This window comes from Leptodactylus fuscus, chromosome 4 (assembly GCF_031893055.1).
Source record: "Leptodactylus fuscus isolate aLepFus1 chromosome 4, aLepFus1.hap2, whole genome shotgun sequence".
Lineage (NCBI taxonomy): Eukaryota > Metazoa > Chordata > Amphibia > Anura > Leptodactylidae > Leptodactylus > Leptodactylus fuscus.
In genome coordinates, this window is record NC_134268.1 from 136847854 (window position 1) to 136867878 (window position 20025).

Genomic DNA, 20025 nt, shown 5'->3' on the forward strand with positions numbered 1-20025 from the left:
TGTACATATTTTTATATTCTTTGGATAATTACCCTTTGCACGTTCTTATCATTGCCTGTCCAGCACTTGGATGAATTTCACCAGTCAACATTTTAAAAATAGTGCTTTTCCCTGCACCATTCAAGCCAAGGAGACCAAAACACTAGTAAACATGAGAGAAAAATGCAATGTAATATGATGTAACAAATATGTCAAAGCAAAAATTAGATACAATGTTTTAATACAGGTTTAAAAGCCTAGAAACCTTAAGAAACTGGTAAGATTCTCTGAAACTACCTAGGTATTAGACTATATAACACTCATCAGAAGATTTTCTAATTTCTCTTGTGGAATGTATAAGAGTATATTAACATCTGGCAGATTTCTTGATGAATTTTATATCACTTTTCCTTTTATCTGAATGGATCTTGAAGAAACCAGGTACATACTAAATAATAAAACCAATTAGAGACCCCATACAATATAATGCCACCTCAACGTTATGTCTCTGCAGTATACTCATGCAATGCAATAATGTCTCACTCTCCGATAGCCAATGACACATTATTATACATAAAATAAAAACAATGCACCATACTCATGTAGCATGGCCTCCATGGAGCTACCTGCAGTCTATGACTATAGTGCTGTCTCTGGCTTGGTGTTCATTGTGCCTCCTTGTCTCACATTTGAGGCCTGAATGGTAGAGCATGGAGCTTATTCCTCTGTGTTCCGACATTTGTATACAACTATATCTGCATCCATAGGATTCCAATAAGGTTTAAAAACGGGACCTGCCAACTCAACACAGCAAGACAGCACACATAATGAGGACTGTCATAGGGCCTGGTGCAGGTGTGCTGCTTGCCCTATAGTTAAAGCATCTCTGCTTCTAATAGTTTACATACACTAGGGTCTGACAGCAGCCGATCATTCTGATATCTTCAAGTAGATTGCTCTTAGTATGATTTTCATTGTTGTTCATAGCTAAACACTTCCCCCTCACACTGTTCGACTGTTTGAACGGATTTCGAACCCCATTATAGTCTATGGGGGGAAATGCTCATTTCAGGGGTAGGCAAAATTCGATAAAATTATACTTACCAAGTCCACGAGTGACGGATGGGCTGGATTCTCCTTGAAGTCTTCTCCCGGCGCAGCGTCCCCGCGTCTTCTTCTGGCTGGAATTCACTCTGCCTAGGCATCGGGGCCTAGGCAGAGCCGACTGCGCATGCGTGGGCATGCCCGCGCATGCGCAGTCGGCTCTGCCTAGGCCGGATGCCTAGGCAGAGTGAATTCCAGCCGGAAGACGCCGTGGAGACGCTGCACGGAGAAGACTTCAAAAGGTAAGAGAAGAACCAGCGTTGATTGGCAGAATGTATAGCATTCTGCCAATCAACGCTGGTTCTGCATCGAACCTTAAACTTCGAACAGCTAGTAGTGCTCAATCGAGTACGAGTATTTCGAATACCGTAGTATTCGATCGAACACCAATTCGATCAAACACTACTCGCCCATGTCTCTCTCTCTCTCTCTCTCTCTCTCTCTCTATATATATATATATATATACTGTATATATACTGTATATATATATACTGTATATATAGATATATAGATGAGCGAACACCGTTCGATCGAATACATATTCGATCGAATATCAGGCCGTTCGAGGTGTTCGATTCCAATCAGAACTACGACAATAAGAGGCAGTTAATAAAATTGAAAAATATCCATTGGCTGCCGAAATTTGGTGACCTCCAATTTAGACGAGTGGTGGATTTAACATCTGATTAATTTCGGACTGTGAACTATGTGACTGTGAGACAGGGACAGATGTACAGGCAGGGTTAGCTAGGGATTACCTTTGTTTAGGGGGGAATGTTACTCACCCAGCTCTTTGGGGCTCTATCTGGTCGGGATCCCTGTCAGCTTGCGATATCCATAGGAATGCATTGACCAGCGTTGATTGGCCAGTGTACAGCATTCGGCCAATCAACGTTGGTTCTGCTGGAGGAGGCGGAGTCTAAGATCCATCCACAGCAGTTTCCATTGTGGTCCGATCTCAGATGTAGCAGTGCTGACACAATACTGTACATCGGAGATGAAGCAGAGCTGGGCATGCACTCTGCTTGGCTGCATCTGCCAGCTCTGCTACATTGGGCCATGCGCTAAGCTCAACTACTCCAGAGTAGTTGAGCTAAGTGTGCAGTATCGTCTGCAGAGTGTAGTTGAGCTGAGTGTGCAGTATCGGATAGTGTGCAGTGCAGCAACGTCTCCCCACCCAGTACCCGCCCACACTCTCCTAAGCCCCGCCTTCTCTATAATATTAGACAGGAGAGAGGGGGGCAGGACGCTCTGAAGACCGGACAGAGGACCGGACCGAATGAAGAAGAACAGGGAGCTGCAAGTAAGCGGACACCGGTGGGAGGGGGTTAATCACTACACAGGGTGGGGTCCAAAAATTGAAACAATTTTTGGACTACATGCTCTGTAGTGTCCGATACTGCACACTTACTTAGCTCAACTACTCCAGATACAGCATCTGCCAGCTCTGCTACATCGGGCCTTGCGCTCAGCTGAACTACTCCGGAGTAGTTGAGCTGAGTGTGCAGTATCGTCTGCAGAGTGTAGTTGAGCTGAGTGTGCAGTATTGGACAGTGTGCACACTGAACACTGTCCGATACTGCACACTCAAGTCAACTACACTCTGCAGACGATACTGCACACTGTCTGATACTGCACACTCAGCTCAACTACACTCTGCAGATGATACTGCACACTCAGCTCAACTACTCCAGAGTAGTTGAGCTGAGCGCACGGCCCGATGTAGGAGAGCTGGCAGATGCTGTATCTGGAGTAGTTGAGCTAAGTAAGTGTGCAGTATCGGACACTACAGAGCATGTTATCGGACTGCTAACATTGACCAGCTCTGCTACATCTCTGGTGTAGCAGCTCTGCACTACTCCCAACCATCCCTCCATCTACTCCTGCTGTCACACACATCTCTACAACAGAGTGTAGAGATGTAGCAGAGCTGAGTGTGTGCTGTGTGGTGTCCGGAGTAGTCGAGCTAACCACACAGCTAGCTCTGCTTCATCTTGCCATAGGAATGCATTGACCAGCGTTGATTGGCCAGTGTACAGCATTCGTCCAATCAACCAGGGGCGTAACTACCGTGGTAGCAGCAGTAGCAGCTGCCACAGGGCCCGGGCCATTAGGGGGCCCGGTGACAGCCGCTACCGCTGCGTTTTTTTTTTAAAAAGTCCGTTACGGGCCCCATTCACTTGCCAATCCTGGCTGGGCCGGGATCGGCAAGTGACACTGCGGGGCCCACAGAGGCTATCATTATACTTGGGGGTCTTTGCAGACCCCCGAGTATAATGATCGGCGCACCGGGAGGGGTAAGGTAACATAAAAAATAGTGTTACTTACCTCTCCGCGATCCTGCCAGGCCTCCGTCATTCGTGTCTGACGTCACATGACCCAGGCCAGCTTTCCGGGTCATGTGACGTCTGACGTCATTAAAGCTGGACAAGAGCGGACAGGACAGCCGACAGGAACAGGTAAGCAACTGTCTCTGTTCTTTTAATGGTTTTAATCCCCCGGGTCTGATTATTATACTCTGGGGTCTTTTCAGACCCCAGAGTATAAATGTTTATAGGTGTCCACAGTGGGACATATGGGGACACTATGGGGGATAATACTGTGTGTGCAGGGGCACTATAGGGGTTAATACTGTGTGTACATTGGACACTATAGGGGTTAATAATACTGTGTGCATTGGACACTATAGGGGTTAATAATACTGTGTGCATTGGACACTATAGGGGTTAATACTGTGTGTGCATTGGACACTATAGGGGTTAATACTGTGTGTGCATTGGACACTATAGGGGTTAATAATACTGTGTGTGCAGGGGACACTATAGGGGTTAATACTGTGTGTGCATTGGACACTATAGGGGTTAATAATACTGTGTGTGCAGGGGACACTAGGGGTAAATACTGTGTGTGCATGGGACACTATGGGGGATAATACTGTGTGCATTGGACACTATAGGGGTTAATACTGTGTGCATTGGACACTATAGGGGTTAATACTGTGTGTGCAGGGGACACTATTGGGGATAATACTGTGTGCAGGGCTTACTAAGGGACATAATAGAGTGCGGAGGAGGGGGTCAGTCGAGGTCTTCGGCATCGGTTTGGGGAGGGGGGGCCCCATGTCAAAAGTTCGCCACGGGGCTCCACCATTCCTAGTTACGCCACTGCAATCAACGCTGGTTCTGCCGGAGGAGGCGGGGTCTAAAATTGGACCAGAATGGAAACTGCTGTGGACCAATTTTAGACTCCGCCTCCTCAGGCAGAACCAGCGTTGATTGGCTTTATATTAATTATTATAAATTGGTACAAATATAAAGTTTGTAAATCTGGTAAAATGATGAACAGAAATGTGTCTCCTTTTTATTTATACACTATTATTTTATATATCATATAATTATAATTTTATACATTAGATAATTCAGTAAAAAATGTCTAGTACTGTTATTGCGCTCAGAACATGCCTGAAGCCTGGTTCATATCTGTGTTCAGTATTCCGTTTGGAGAGTCCGAATGGGGGACCCCCGAATGGAATACCAAACACTTTGACAAGCGGTGAGCAATAAAAACACACAGACCCCATACACTATAATGGGGTCCATGTGTTTTACGCAGTGTCCGCACAGAACATGCAGAAAGAAAAGTACTTTAAGTACTACTACTTTCCTCGCCACATTACTCGTGCGGATACCGCACGGAAAACACACAGACCCCATTATAGTCTATGGGGTCCGTGTGCTTTCAAGCTCACAGCTTGTCAATGCGTTGGGTATTCTGTTCGGTGGGTCCCAAGCAGACTCCCTGAACGAAATGCCAAACGCAGATGTGAACCGGGCTGGCTTAACTTATAAAATACTGGCTTAACATGTGTTCTTTATATCAACAGGCAACAAATTGTTCAGACTTATTTTCTGTTCCGCATAATTGCAGTTTGTTTGAATGTAATAATGTATATAAGATCTACCAGCCTTAAGTCCAAGAGAAACTCTTGCTTTGCTGTGTTCAGCACACAGAGCATTGACTATACCGATACTTTGTAGATTGCTGAAACTTTGTGAAAATAGGACTATGTCTGCCTGCCACTAAAAGAAAAAGGCCTGCATGCTCTCATCGTAACACTATATTACCTACTGACCCCTGCGTCTCCTAGCAGGAAAAGGGCTTTCAGAAAAGGCTGAACAGCAATTCCACAAACCAAATTGCAAGAAAGTCTTGAATGTTAAAAGTACTATGTAAGGGATTTAAGAGCTGGAATTACAGTTACTTGTATATAAGAGCCACTGCAGGCTCAGCCTCTACACCCCATCATTAAATGCTGGATAGTTACAACACATGTCATGAAAAGGTTAACAATTTGTTAATTATTATAATATTATTATTATCATTATTATTATCAAAACATATTTAAGTAAAGGTACATTTTAAACCATGAGTGACACAGGGTGAGTTTCACAAAACAAAGTTACCTCTCCTCTTTGTATCCCTAAACAAATATCCTTTACAGCAAAGAACCTTTTATTTTTGACATTTTTGTAAGATTTCCTCAAGTTATACAGTAAAAGTTTGTCATTTGCTGTCATCCCTTCAAGTAACCTCTTGCGTTCCAGCTCAACATCAATGTCTTCATCATTAGGAAGCAGTGAAGTATTCTGTCTGAAAAAAAAGTAAATGTTCTATGAGTACTGACCTATTTGTCACAATAGTAAAAACTGTATAGGACCAGGGAATTTGGTATGACCAAGATTAAACCTTTAGGCCGGAGTCCCATATTGCAAAATGTTTCACATTACTTGCAAAGTGGCTGGGACTCTGGCTAAACCCATTCACATATTTCAGAAAAATATCTGCAGTGGAAATGGTGCAATTTGTAGTATAATATGGACAGAAAGTCTTCAGAGGAAAACTGCGGACTTTCTGTGAAAAGCGCTGCAGAAAAATATTTTCCACTGTGCTTTTTGACTGCAGATCGCAACATGGGGTGTTATCCTTTATTGTATTTCACTTTAACTTTTCCATCCTTCTAAAATCAAATGACTGGTGAAAAAATTCCGGTCCATGCCGTCCTGAGGACACTGAGAAAGGTGTCAGTACTAGGGTTGAGCGATCCGGATTGGAAAAGATCGGATTCCGATCGGCGATCGAGTAAATTTCACGATCGAGATCGGCTGGAAAATGATCGGAAATCGGATTTTAAAATCGATCTTGAAATCTCAAGATCATCTCAACCCTAGTCAGTACACAAATACTATACAATTTGAACAAAGGAAAACAGAGATGGATATTAACTAGAGATGAACAAACACTAAAATGTCCGAGGTTGAAATCCGATTCGAACAGCCGCACACTGTTCGACTGTTCGAACGGATTTTGAACCCCATTATAGTCTATGGGGGTAAATGTTCGTTTCAGGGGTACACAAAATTCAATAAAATCATACTTACCAAGTCCACGAGTGACGGTCGGGCTGGATTCTGCTTGAAGTCTTCTCCCATCGCAGGGTCCCTGCGTCTTCCCGACGCCTGAGCAGAGCCGACTGTGCATGCGCGTGCATGCCCACGCATGCGCAGTCGACTCTGCCTAAGCCGGATGCCTAGGCAGAGTGAATTCCAGCCGGAAGAAGACGCGGGGACGCAGCACGGAGAAGACTTCGGAAAGGTAAGAGAAGAACCAGCATTGATTGGCAGAATGTATAGCATTCTGCCAATCAACGCTGGTTCTGCATTGAACCTTAAACTTCGAACAGCTAGTAGTGTTTGATCAAGTAGGAGTATTTCGAATACCGTAGTATTCGATCAAACACCTGCTCGATCGAACACTACTCGCTCATCTATAATATTAACTAAATATATCATGTCTACCTAATAAGTTGCATCACATTTAACTGTAAAGATAGGAATAGTGCTCCGAGGTTCAACCATTTCTATAAGCCACAATCAATTTGGCAGTGGCTAACCCCAGCCTAAAAGCTACATACAATGAGATCATAGGGATTCCCTGTGCACAGGGACCCTGGAGGAAATATAAAGTGTTGTATTAAATGAAGTCCTGTAGTATATATACAGATCAATGATTCAAGTAGGTTATATAATAAATTAATAAAAATTAAAATTTAAAACTATAACAAGGAATACAAATAATTAAAATAAGGAAAAACATTAAAAAAAATGTAAGTATGCAGGCTCTCCTTTGCCCACAAGAAGTCTATACCTTAACACACATGGACCATCTTGGAGTAAATACACATATTTGCAATGGTGTAATGTGCTCAGACATTAAAAGGATTCTCTGGACTGTTAAGTTTTTTATTTTATTTACTTTTTTATTCATTAAAGAACTAAATAAATATGATAGCGTTTTAATTACTTTCTCATCCTTAAACATTGCAGTGATGCTCAGGTCCATGCATGGCCTTTGTCACTCTCTGTGCAATGTACTGAACACCTACACAGTGCTGTACATTGCACAGAAAGCATGCTATACATGCTGTATAAGGTTAGTTTAGCTATAGTGGTGCCTGGTAGTGGCCAGGGCTTTAGAAAAAGGGCATTAGGGGTTTGTCTTCTCCTGCTAGGGCTTCGCTCTCCACTCTAGATAACCGTCCCTAGCTTGAGACAAAGTGTGACAAAGTAGAAGATATCACTCAAGCAATGGGTGGTGGAGGTAGGCAGCATTTAGGGTCAGTTATCCAGAGCAGAGAGCAAAGCCTTGGCAGACGAACCGCTATAGCCATTCTCAGCTAATCTGCATATAAATAAAACACTGATTTACATGGAGCTGCAATGCAGAATAAGAAATACCTCTTTGGAAAGTGTAGAGCCATCCTACAAAGTACTGTCATTAGTTTTATACCAATCTATCTGCTGACAGACTCCCTTTATAGATGGTCTTATTCATCATCAAATACATTTACACAGTTTAAATAATGAATAGAAAATCTTACCCATGTGTGTCAAATGATAATCCATTTAAAACAAGTCTCAACATTAAGAAAATGCTTCCTTCTATCGCCATGGAAATGAAGAGGCAACCAAGAGAATCCAACTGAAATGGGTTAATATAAGAATCTATTCCAAAGCTTTCATTCACATCATATTTCACTTGCCTAAAGGCTAGCTCCATCAGGCCATGACCAAGACAAAATTGTGGGAAAACCAGGAAAGCCCATTTCAGAATGTCATGAATTTGTGTTAAACTCTACATTAAAAGGAGAAAACAGTTCATTTCAATAATCTGTTAAAGGAGTCTTCCCATTAAAGGTAATATTCTTCAAAACAAACAGCCAAAAGGTTATTAATGTGTGAAATAGATCTTTATTATGGAAAAATAAAAAAGCAGAATCCTGTTCTATGTTCATCAATATCTCCATGATGTGAAGGACTTCCTCTATCTGGTTGGTAATGACCACTAGTGGTTATGTGATGGAAGACATGCCTGTCCACCCCTCTGCTTGCTTCTTCTATGGGTCTCTGCCTTGTGCTATGAAGAGTGATATACTGTAGTACCTCATATACCGTAGTAGCAGAAGAAAAGTTTTGCACTTAAAAAAAACCAACAGACATTTTCTCAAGAAAAATGTCTGCATCTGAAACATGTGGTGTGATCTTCTTAACAACACAACCAATTTAAATACACTTGCCACATAATTCGTTGATACAGAGCTAATAGTGTGAGCAGAAGGCAGAGCCCACCTCTAGATTTCAGTATAAGAGAAGAACATTTTGGGCCGCTTTTTCTTGTCTCCTGTGATCTAGAGGATTCTAGTGTGGTTTTGGAAATCACAGCAAGTCAATTATACCTGCAGAAATGCTGGCGGTTTCCTCAAAGGTATAATGGACGTATCACCAAGGACTCTTAGAAATCACAGAAAATATAACCAAGGTGATGCCCAAAAAATAATAAAATGTATAAACATTATTGATATATATTAAAATACAAATCCCAGGTATATAACAAAATACCCCATATCCCCAAATCTTGTTTGGTTCCCTAAGTGTAGTTAGAGGGAGGGGTTATAGAGAGATGGATGGTAATGTTTGCACTAAGTCCTATAGGAATCACCATATATCTGAATAGGAGCCTAGCATATCTGATAATCTATTGTTTGATTCTTATTTCACATTAGTGTATTCCTCACTGTATATAATAACCTACCACTCCTATATCCTTTAAACTAAGAATTAATGATATCTGTGTATATATTTTACAACCATTGATAATACCAGCAGCCAGGCACATCAGATATGTACTTATAAGATGTGTACCAGTAAGACACAGTTCTTGAATGTTTTCTTTTCAGCTTGTGTTTCACAAGTGTTAGCGTTCAGTATATATCATCCGTCACCGAATCTCACTACAAAATTCCTTTTGATTGCTGATTATCCCTCAGAGTGATGCATAAGGAACTATCACCTATAACATCATGCAATAGTCCTATATGTATAAGATGATGTGAAGGAATACATATACCCCTATATCCACTTCTTAGTAACGTGCTTCCATCTGATGGTATTTATAATAGTGGATATACCATTCTCCACAGCTGCCCCAATAACACCTCTCAAAACCACTGAGGTATCATGGTCTGCACTGACAAGCAGCTTGTTGAGCTGAGAAGTGGAAAGATATCATCAAAGTCCCTTTTTCCTACTTGTGTATTGTGTCAACGCGTTTCCCCCAAAGGACTACACTAATGGGTTCATCAGGAGGTTTAGAGTCAGCAATTTGTAGACAGTTGCGGTAAAAACCACAGTCCCCCATGCCCTGATGGTGAATGTGGGTACTTTAAAAATTCAGCCACCTGCAAATAGCCACAGTGAGTCTTTATAGACCCAGGAATAAAGCTTTCCTTATCATTCCCCGCGTCCAACTCATCCTAGCGGAGGTGTGGTCACTGACTTTGCCTCTTCCACTATTCATTGGACGGTCAATGCGAGGCTAGTTAATAGGGTAATGGGACTCTTCACAGCCTCCTGTCAACTCCTATATGCCAAGCCTCACAGAATAACCCTACATAAATAGTGTAAGGAGCCTTATACAGTGAAAAGTGCTTTATTTGATTCGTTTGAGATCCAACAACTTTGTATAAAGATTCCCTAGTAGGAATGCTATGTTATTTTTCCTTACTTTCACTGGGCCTAAAAGAACACCAAGTTGGATATTTTTTGAATGAAGGTGAACTATTGAAAAGTGATCATAAACATTTAAATTGATGTGTTTACTGACCTCCATTTTTGAAATCCCAGCTATAAGTCGTGGGAGAAATGTCAGTAGCAAAGTAGAAACTCCAGATACAAAATTTATTGAAATATAAGAGACAAATGCAACATCTGAGCTGGTGAAAAATCCTGATAAAAGATACATCCATGGTATAGTTGCATACCTAATAAATAAATAAATAAATAAAAAACAGTGACTGTTACCGCATGTTATTATCCAGGGCTTCTGTAGACAAAAGAAATAGGAAAAAAATCTAAAATAGAAATTAGAGCCAATTTACAACGAATTAGCATTGCTGCTGATAGAAAAAGCAAATCATGCCAGATCCCATGATATACATATAAAAAACAACGTGAAAAACACCACAGATTTATCGCCCTTGCAGATGACTGGTTTATCGTGATTAGCACACTGACGCATTCATTTCTATCCATATCATTCTATCACGGCCAGCAGATGATTGTCTGCAAGGGGCCTACAACTCATGAAAGAAGAGACTATTTGCTTCATAATGAATTTCTTAAAATTAGTAGGATCAATTGACGGGATAACTCATCTTTTTTGTTCCATTAATTCATTCTGTGAAAATTGCGAACTTATCCTACAACATAGACAGTGTTCACTAATATTTACTACTGCCACCTATACTGTGAAATTCAACCCAATCATAATAAGAACATGGCAGATAAATTACTTTAATTGCAATTTTTGCAAGATTTTGCTATGCTAACAGGTTTCTTTCATTAGTTTGCATATCTTAGCATATGGAACATTGCTCCTGATCTCCTTTTCTTACTGTATACAGGAAATACAACACTTGACAACAACCCATTTACTACAAGTAATTTCATAGAAATTACCAATGATAGTTTAGAAACAATGTAACAAGCCAACATTATGCAGTTCTGAAGCCTGAACATAGCAAAAATAAATATAATGTATTATTAAGGTTAATAAGCCAACATGGGGGAAAAGGGAACTTCTGCTGGTTGTATCGGCAACTAACTAAGCACATTATTGTTTTCAGCTATGAAATCACTCCTGAAGGTGGAATAACATATAATCAATACTGGAGTACACAACAGGTTATAGACAATTGAACAGCATGAGCATCTTTAAAAGATGTTTCCAGTGTTTGCCTCATTAGCAACAAATAAATCTTTCACAGCCTCCAAATTCATTTCAGTTCTCAACATTATGTTACTGGTGCAAAGTGTTCTTTCAATTTCCCAAATGAAAACATAATAGCCAGAGTATACCGAAAATCATGCTCCCAACAGCAGGTGTGAGTAAACCGTAAAGATTTCTGTGTGAGGAGAACAAACTATAATTCCTGAGCTGAATTTACAATCACATACCCAAAAAGGATCAGCAGGAGAGCAGAGGCTGCCAAGTTTTCTCGGAACGTAAAGGCAGTTAGTTGGAAGGAAGCTATGACACAGACACAAAGACTGGCAGGAACAAGATAAAGTGCCTTAAAAAAGCAAAAACAACATAATTAGTAAGCAACATGTTTAATACACTCGGAGCTTGTTTTCTACTTGTATCATCTAAATTAGTCACATTTAACTTGTTTAGGCAATCTACAAATAACATAAAGATGTGCCATGGAGAACCCCTACTAGGCAACATGGATGACTTTTAGCATTTGCACACTATTTTAAATGGATATAAAAAAATAAAATTAAATTAATAAAAAACCCTGTTGTTGCCGATCCTGGATTTACAATACTTTATATGTAATATACAGTACCTGCTGTATTTGCTGTTTATCGCCCTTTCTACTGCTGTGCATGCTATTTTATTATTCTAAGACTATTAGCAGGATACAAATGGAAAGAAACTTTTCTGAATTGCTAACACCTTTTTAAAGTTTTTGCAGAGTTTGGCTCTTCAACTAAGGTAGATCATACGAACAACAAGCATAAAGTGAAAAAAGATGTGATCTGAAGTGATTCTTTTGTGATTCTATATTTTAAAAAAAGTGTAATAAGTTGTGTCTAAAGTGATCCAATCATTGGAATCCTATTTTTTTTTTGTCCCTAACACCTAGGAATAGCTTTAAGAAAGGCTATTCTTTTCCTACCTTGAGATTTCTTCTGCCCGCCGCCATTTGGTAAAAATCCCAGTTTTCTTCTGTACGCAAGTGAGTTCTCTCGCAGCACTGAGGGTGGTCCGCAACGCTCAAACAGCAGTGGGGGTGTCGCCAATGATACAAGAGAAATCTCTTGCGCCACCTCTATCATTGCCTGGAACACCTCTCTCCACTTCTTCTTCTGGTGCTGGGCTTCAACCTTCTAGGCATGAGCAGTTGGCTCTGCCATGAGGCCTGGACAGAGCTGACTGCGCACGCCCATGGCCATCTTTTTGTGCTTACTCTGTAAAGCTGCCCTACTGCATAAGCGGCCACAAAAAAATGGCCGCGGGCATGCGCAATCGAGGAAGGCCATTGGAGACACCCCCCAGTGCTGTTTGAGTGCTGGGGATCATCCCCAGGGCTGCAAGAGAACTCATTTGCATACAAAAGAAAACTGGGATTCCTCTGGAACGGCGGTGTGGAGAAGACATCTAAAGTTAGGAGAAGAAAAGCTTTTCTTAAGGCTATTCTTACCTACATGTTAGGGAGAAAAAATGGGATTCCAATGATTGGATCCCTTTAAGGAAGCACATTGTAGGTTTCCAGTACTTTTTATGGGAGCTTTGAGACAAAGTCATGAGTGCACACAAAAAGTATGTTACATAGGAAATATATATTTATACATCTCCTCTCTTTTATCCACCGTGTCCAATTCCAGTTTAAGGTTAAGGCCCATGTAGCAAAATGTAGAAAAAAAGCAGAGCAGAAAGAATGCAGTGAAAACACATGGTTATTGCGGAGTGGTTTTCATTGAGTTTTTGCATAAGTTTTCTGTTTGTTTCTCTCTCCTTTATTAAATATGTAGGGAAAATGCTCACAATCCTGATTTTTCAGAATGTCATAAATTTTTGTTGTTAAGGTCATAAAATTTGAGTTGTTTAAATATAATGAATTTTGCAGTATCTGTCAGAGGTGAGGTGAACATTGGGAGGTTTGTCAAAGGTTAGAGAAACATACACTGCATCTGTTGCCCATAGGCTTCCATATTAAAAGTATTATACCGCTGACATGCTTATTTTACTGCATGCGTCTGCACGGAATAGTGCAGTAGACTACATTATTACATACTGTAGGGCAAGAACAAAAGAGGTACTGACAGAGGCCAAAAGAACTCTTAGGAAACACCCCCAATATTGTGCTATTCCTATACAGGGCTGGAGTTCGGGGGGGGGGGGGAAGGGGGGGGAGGGAATTGGCAGTTGCCCACTACCCCCTGTACACTTTTGGCCTTCCTCTTGCAGCCTTCACTGTTCTTCATCCTCCACATCGTCCATGGAAGAAGAGAAGCAGGGCAGTTCTTGCTGCAGTTCTGTAAGCTATGAGCGGGGCCAGCACTTATTCAGCTTGTTTTCCATTTAAACCAGACATTGAATAGATCTGCCAGCTGTATTCCTTGCATGATGACCTGACAAGCCCAGCCTGCAGGAGATAGAGCAGGCAGGGCTTCCGGGCTCTGCTTGATGAATCAGACCCAAACCTTCAGCACAGGGAGAAAGAGGTAAAGCATAAGTGAGGTGATTATGGAGCAGGGCTCCACAGCTTAATGAATCCCTCCAGTTACCTCCACAAGTTAATGTTCCCTCCAGCTGTCCCATAGTATAATTTCCCCCCCCCCAGTTGCCCCAATTTAAGTCCTACTCCAAGTGTCCAACAGTATCAAGTCCCCCTCTATCTTCCTACACAATCTAATGTATCCCTCCAACTGTCCCCACAGTTAAATTTCCCCTTCCAGCTGTCCACCATAGTTTTATGTCCCCTTCCAGATGACCCCCACTTTATAAATTCCCCCTGCAGTTGCCCCCACAGATCCTCTATTTGCTCCCCCATAGCATCTATCTGTAGTCTGGAGTCTTCACTGATCTGCAGGCACACTGTACGTGATATCGCTATATTGCTCTTACTACTCCGAGAGTAGAGACGGGCCAAATGGTGAAGCAGGGAGGGGATCAGTGGCGTAAATACCATGGTAGCAGCTGCCACAGAGCCTGACACCTTAGGGGGCCCGGGACCCCTCACTAGTTAATATGCCAAAAAAGAAATAAACAATAAATTTTACTTTTTGAGGCTCGAGGCCACCAAAGATGTCAGGTTCCGGGTGGTGGAGAGTCTCAGCGTGCGTCCTGACAGTGGGGGAGGGGCGGAGACATCGCGCAGGAAGAAGATAGTGTCGGGGGATAAAGTGAGAAGCGACTGGTGAGTTAACCCTTGTGTGCAGGCAGGCTGTCAGCACACAGTACTGTGCTGGCAGCTGCCTGCTGCCTGGAGATGAAGGGGTTATTACAGTACATAATACTGTGCTACAGGAACCACTATAGGTCATAATACTGTGTGCAGGGGCCACTATGGGGTATAATACTGTGTGCAGAAGCTACTATGGGGCATAATACTGTGTGCAGGGGCCACTATGGGGCATAATACTGTGTGCAGGGGCCACTACGGGCCATAATACTGTGTGCAGGGGCCACTATGGGACATAATACTGTGTGAAGGGGCCACTATGTTGCATAATACTGTGTGGGGGCCACTATGGGGCATAATACTGTGTGCAAGGGCCACTATGGGGCATAATACTGTGTGCAGGGGCCACTATGGGACATAATACTGTGTGCAGGGGCCACTATGGGGCATAATAGTGCCTGCAGAAATGCGGGGGAAAGGAGGCGGTTGGTCGGGGTCTTTGGAGGGGAACCCCATGTCAAAGGTTCGCCATGGGGCCCCGCCATTCCTAGTTACGCCACTGGAGGGAATGGTTTCTTGCTAAACCATTGTAGCAGATGAGTTGAATCTGATCCATAACTCCCGCTTACTGGATCGAAAGGACCCTATCCTCTGCTATCTTCTTGTGTACTCCATGATGGTTCCCTGTGCTCTTCATATTGTTTCCTTCTGTACTCCATGAATTCTTCCTGTGCTCCTCATGCTGTCTCCCTATCCTCTTTATTGTGTCTCCCTGTCATCCTAATGTTGTCTCCCTGTGTTGGTCATGCTGTTTCATTGAGTGTTTCATGCTGTCATAGATACATAAGGTGCAAATGTGACCATAGTGTGAAAGTTTCAGTCTGAATGCTGCATCCCAGAGTGCTCCTGCTTTACTTGTGTTTTTCTTTGTGCCTCTGGGTATGTTTGGAAGTCTTGTCTATAAGTTCTACATTATATGTATTTGTTCTGCAGCCCTCGCCTTGTAATTTCCCTTTTGGGTTACCCACTGTTATACCCCACACTTAGTGCAAAACTGACCTTACAAAGGCCACTGGGTGGGGTCTGAGGAGACTTCTGTCTCCAGGGAAATTGTTGGAGCCTCCATTCAGTTCCAGAGTACTGTGTAGTTGAGACAGAGCAAACCAGCTCTGTACTCTAAGACTGTGCAGTTCATTAAATGCCGGAGTCATGCTTGAGCATGGCATCTAAGGGGTTAATATCTCAGCTAACACCCAATTCAGTAGCAGACCGCCCAGACTCTGAGCGTACAGGAGGCTTCTGCTGTAATAGTACAGTGGTCGTCCTCTGGTTAGATTCCAGACATTCGCTGTATGGCTCTATGGGTGCCATTTGCACGAGCCACATTTACAAATACAAGGAGATAAATCCAGTATTAATTTTCACATTTAAGTATTTACAAACCATGTCATGCAGAAAATTCACAATCCAGTAGACACTATAATGCAGTCCGCTGATACGGTGCAGAACTTTTGCTCCTGATACATGATCTTCCACAACATAACTCCCAAGCGAGGCAGTAAGTACAGAAAATCCTAATGTTATGCACAGGGCCACTCCACATTGTCGGACATTCTCCATGCTGTGCAGAGAAAACAACAATAATAATAATTCAGCATTTTTCATCATCTAACAGACATTTGGAAGATTTCTGAAGCTATCTAAAAAAAACCTCTCTTCCCCATAGCAACCCATCACATCACACCATTCATATCTTTCTCTTTATAAATAAAAATTTGGCTGTGATTGGTTGTAACAGTTTGTCTTTTACATGGATTTGATGAATATGTTGCATTGTATTGGTTTACCAGGCTACAATAAATAATACAGTGCAAATAGTTCTCGAGTATATATCATGTGGCAATGATAACTCATAGTGGAACACCAAAATATATGCCTATAAGGGTAAGTTCACATTGAGTCTTTTGGTCAGGGTTTTGAGGCCGTATTCCCATTGATTTCAATGGGAGACGCTCAGGTCTTTTTATCCAGGAGTCGTTTCTTCCGAATCCCAGAAAAAAGAAGCGAGATGTTCATTCTTCAGGCCGAATCACCTCGCGATTCGGCTTGAAGACATTCCTCTCCTCCGGACTAGGTCCATTCATTGAGGTAATAGAGCAGTATTCACACAATGCAATGAAAAATTCTAAGCAAAGAATTAAAATGAACCCGCCTCCTGCGACGCGGAGAGTGCGCAGAGACCTGAACAGGCAGAGACGTTACAGTATTGCAGTTGAACTGCAAAGAGGCAATAACAAAAAAAAAAACCTTACCCTATTCCCTTTGTGTGCTTCAGTTAAAACATGTGATTTTGCAACTTTAGGCCCCATCCACATCTGCTTTTGGGTTTCCGTTTGGGGAGTCCACTTAGGGACCCCCCGAACAGAAACTTCTATACATTAAAAAGCGGTTATCTTGGAAAACATGCATACCCCATAGACAATTATGGGATTTGTGAGGTTTCCATATGGTTTCTGCGCAAAACATGTGGAGAGAAAAGTGCTGCTTGCAGGATTTTCTTCTCCAAATGTTTCATGCGGAAACCAAGAAGAAACCACACAGACCCCATTATAATCTATGGGGTCCGCGTGTTTTCCCAGGTAACGGCTTTTTAATGCTTTTTGACTGTATTAGGAACATACTCAGGAATGCCAGATAGTCAGCACATATGTAAGATTTCAGTGAAGGAGCCGTGGTGTAGGCTATTAGCAGGAAACTGTTGGGTGGGTTCTAGGACCTAGGCTACAGTTTGTCTCCCATACTGCCTCAAACCCAGTGATCTGCACGGGTCCCGGGAGTTAGACCTTGAAGATCTAATATTGATAGCCTATCCTAAGGATAATACACAGTGAGAAAAATATGAGGTGGCACTACTGTAACTACGGGCCGAAAGTCAGCATATCATTTGATAGAATAAACTCAGTATCTGTGGCCACATAATAGACGTAATCAATTGAAACATGGGTGGTGCTCAACTGCTACACAAACATAATGGCATAAACAAAAAAAGTAACAAAAAGAGCAGGGCACTCACATGTACATCTTATAAACGCACAATCTTTATTTCATCTTCAATAAAACATCTACACAGACGGAGGAGGCATGCCTGGAAAAAAATTGGTGACGCAACAATCGTTTTGTGCCTTAGAGGCACTTTATCAAGCTTGCTATATATAAAGTTTGATAAAGTGCCTCTAAGGCACGAAATGATCGTCGCTTTGACAATTTTTTTCCAGGCATGCCTCCTCCGTCTGTGTAGATGTTTCATTGAAGATGAAATAAAGATTGTGAGTGAGTGTCTTGCTCTTTTTGTTACTTTTTTTCATTTATCCTAAGGATAATCTTACAAGCCAGATAACTTGAATTTTTCTTGTTATTATTTTTTGCCATTCGATGGGATGTTTGTAATTATTTCTCTTTTGTCTATCTCCTGATTGATGTCTCGATACTGCCTTTCTTTTTGACAAAACTTTAATAAAAGTTATTACAATATATTGTAATTTTATGGTGATTCTGTCTTTTGACATTGTTTCAAAACTTTAATAAAAATTACAGAAAGGAAAGAAAGAAAACCAGATAACACATTTAATAAATTAGAATTTGAAAAAAAATGCATGAAAATGTGTGTCCCAAGGCAAATATTGGTATTGACGTACATCTGCAGCCAAGTACATGGACCCTGTCCCTGTGTGTGCTTTCCCTAGAAAGTGTTGAGCCTTATACCTAACTTTTGTATGGCATCCTCCCTCCTTGCCATGCCTGCTCACCCCCAGAGCTGACACTTCTCCCTGCAAAGACAACTGTATATTTTATTGTGTATTTGCATGTTTGCCCTGATTTTGGATGACTGTGCTGCAGTGCATGTTTTGTGTTATTGGCACTGCATGACTGTATGTCATCACAATTTTTTGGATCAATATTTTCTAGAATGGGGATAGTGTACTAATTCTTCCACATAGGTAGAATCTGATTGTGACCATTGGCTATGTAGTCGCAGTGCTGTTTAGGAGATGTTTGAAGTATGAACAGGGAGACCGCTGTATATTGCTGTAAGGTTACTTCTCTCATGTTGTTGAAAGGCTCCTGAATATTCTTTTGAGAAACTTCTGTTGAACATTGCTGTTCTCAAGTCACTTCCATTAAATTTGTGTGGGTGGGTGTTTTCGTGGGTACTTTAGTTTTCTTCCATATGCCAAAAATATACTGATAGGTAAATTGGCTTCCTGTAAAACAACCCTAAAGGGTGTTGGGGATGAGCACATGTTTGGTATCCACTAACTTCCCTACTCCACAATGCTTCCTGCATATTGTGTCCCAGTAGTAGGCCCAGGGTCTCACAGTGAGACACATAGAATATCTCATCTGTAGCCAGATGGCTGAGGATTTGGTTTCGTGCTGTCTTGTTGTAGCCAGTTATGAAGTAAGTCCACGGTGTTGGAGTGAGAATTTATTGGAAATTTCTGATGTGCCAACTAAGAGATCCCCATGATTTAAAATGACCTTTGAGTTGTCACGCTATAAATACATGCTGCCATTTTCACAGAGAAATATTAGCTAACCAGCACTATTCACTATGCAGTGTTGGATTTCAATAATGTGCAGCATGTTATCGGTTGTTTTTAAGGTAGATTCCATGTAGATTTTTTTTTTATTGTCTAGGAGTATTTGATGTCTTTCACAATATGTTATGTGGCATTTGATTAATGTTTAACCATTTAAGTTCCAGGCCAATTTCTAGTCTAGGATCAGACACATTTTTGGGTTTTTTGAGGGCTGTAACATTTGCATTATTTAACTAATTTCAGTGTCTCTTCTCAGTGACACATAGGGCTTTATTTTTATGTTGTTTTTATTTTTAAATTCTATTCCGTAAATTATAAATAAAAGAAGGAGGGAAAACATTTCTGTTTTTCATTTTTTATTTTATTTAGTAGCACAAACAATAAAACTTTATAAAATAGTTTTTCCTTTCAATTACAGTAATTTTTATTTTAATGGGTTGTCAGAGTTGGGCTAGAATCTGTAATAAGAGCATTTTATTAACATATTTTATTTTTTTTTTTTTTTAATTATTTAACTTTAATTTGAATTCTTTCTTTCTTTCTTTCTTTCTTTCTTTCTTTCTTTCTTTCTTTCTTTCTTTCTTTCTTTCTTTCTTTCTTTCTTTCTTTCCTGATTTCCCCTGTAACTGGGGCTGATACAGGTCCTGTAGGTCCTGGGTCAGAGGGGAGACACATCGGAACTAGAGAGGGACCCCCCAAACATATATATAGTCTATGGGCAATCTGGAAGAGGTTTAAAAGGGTTGTCCTTTTTTTTCATGACCTATCTTTATGATATTTGTTTGGTGAGGGGCCAAAAGTCAGCTCTCATTC

At 41.3% G+C, this 20025-nt stretch overlaps 1 protein-coding gene across 1 annotated transcript in view; it reads right to left on the reverse strand.

Moving 5' to 3' along the window:
- The window catches only part of LOC142201092 (ATP-binding cassette sub-family A member 13-like), a 91976-nt gene extending 79567 nt beyond the window's left edge, over nt 1-12409 (reverse strand). The window contains exons 1-6 of the mRNA XM_075271923.1: nt 12383-12409; nt 11655-11770; nt 10303-10459; nt 8021-8274; nt 5547-5733; nt 33-142 (exon numbers count right to left, since the gene is read on the reverse strand). Coding sequence (XP_075128024.1) covers nt 33-142; nt 5547-5733; nt 8021-8274; nt 10303-10459; nt 11655-11770; nt 12383-12409 — 851 coding nt within the window. The remainder of the gene's footprint in view (nt 1-32; nt 143-5546; nt 5734-8020; nt 8275-10302; nt 10460-11654; nt 11771-12382) is intronic.
- Nucleotides 12410-20025: the final 7616 nt, after the last annotated feature.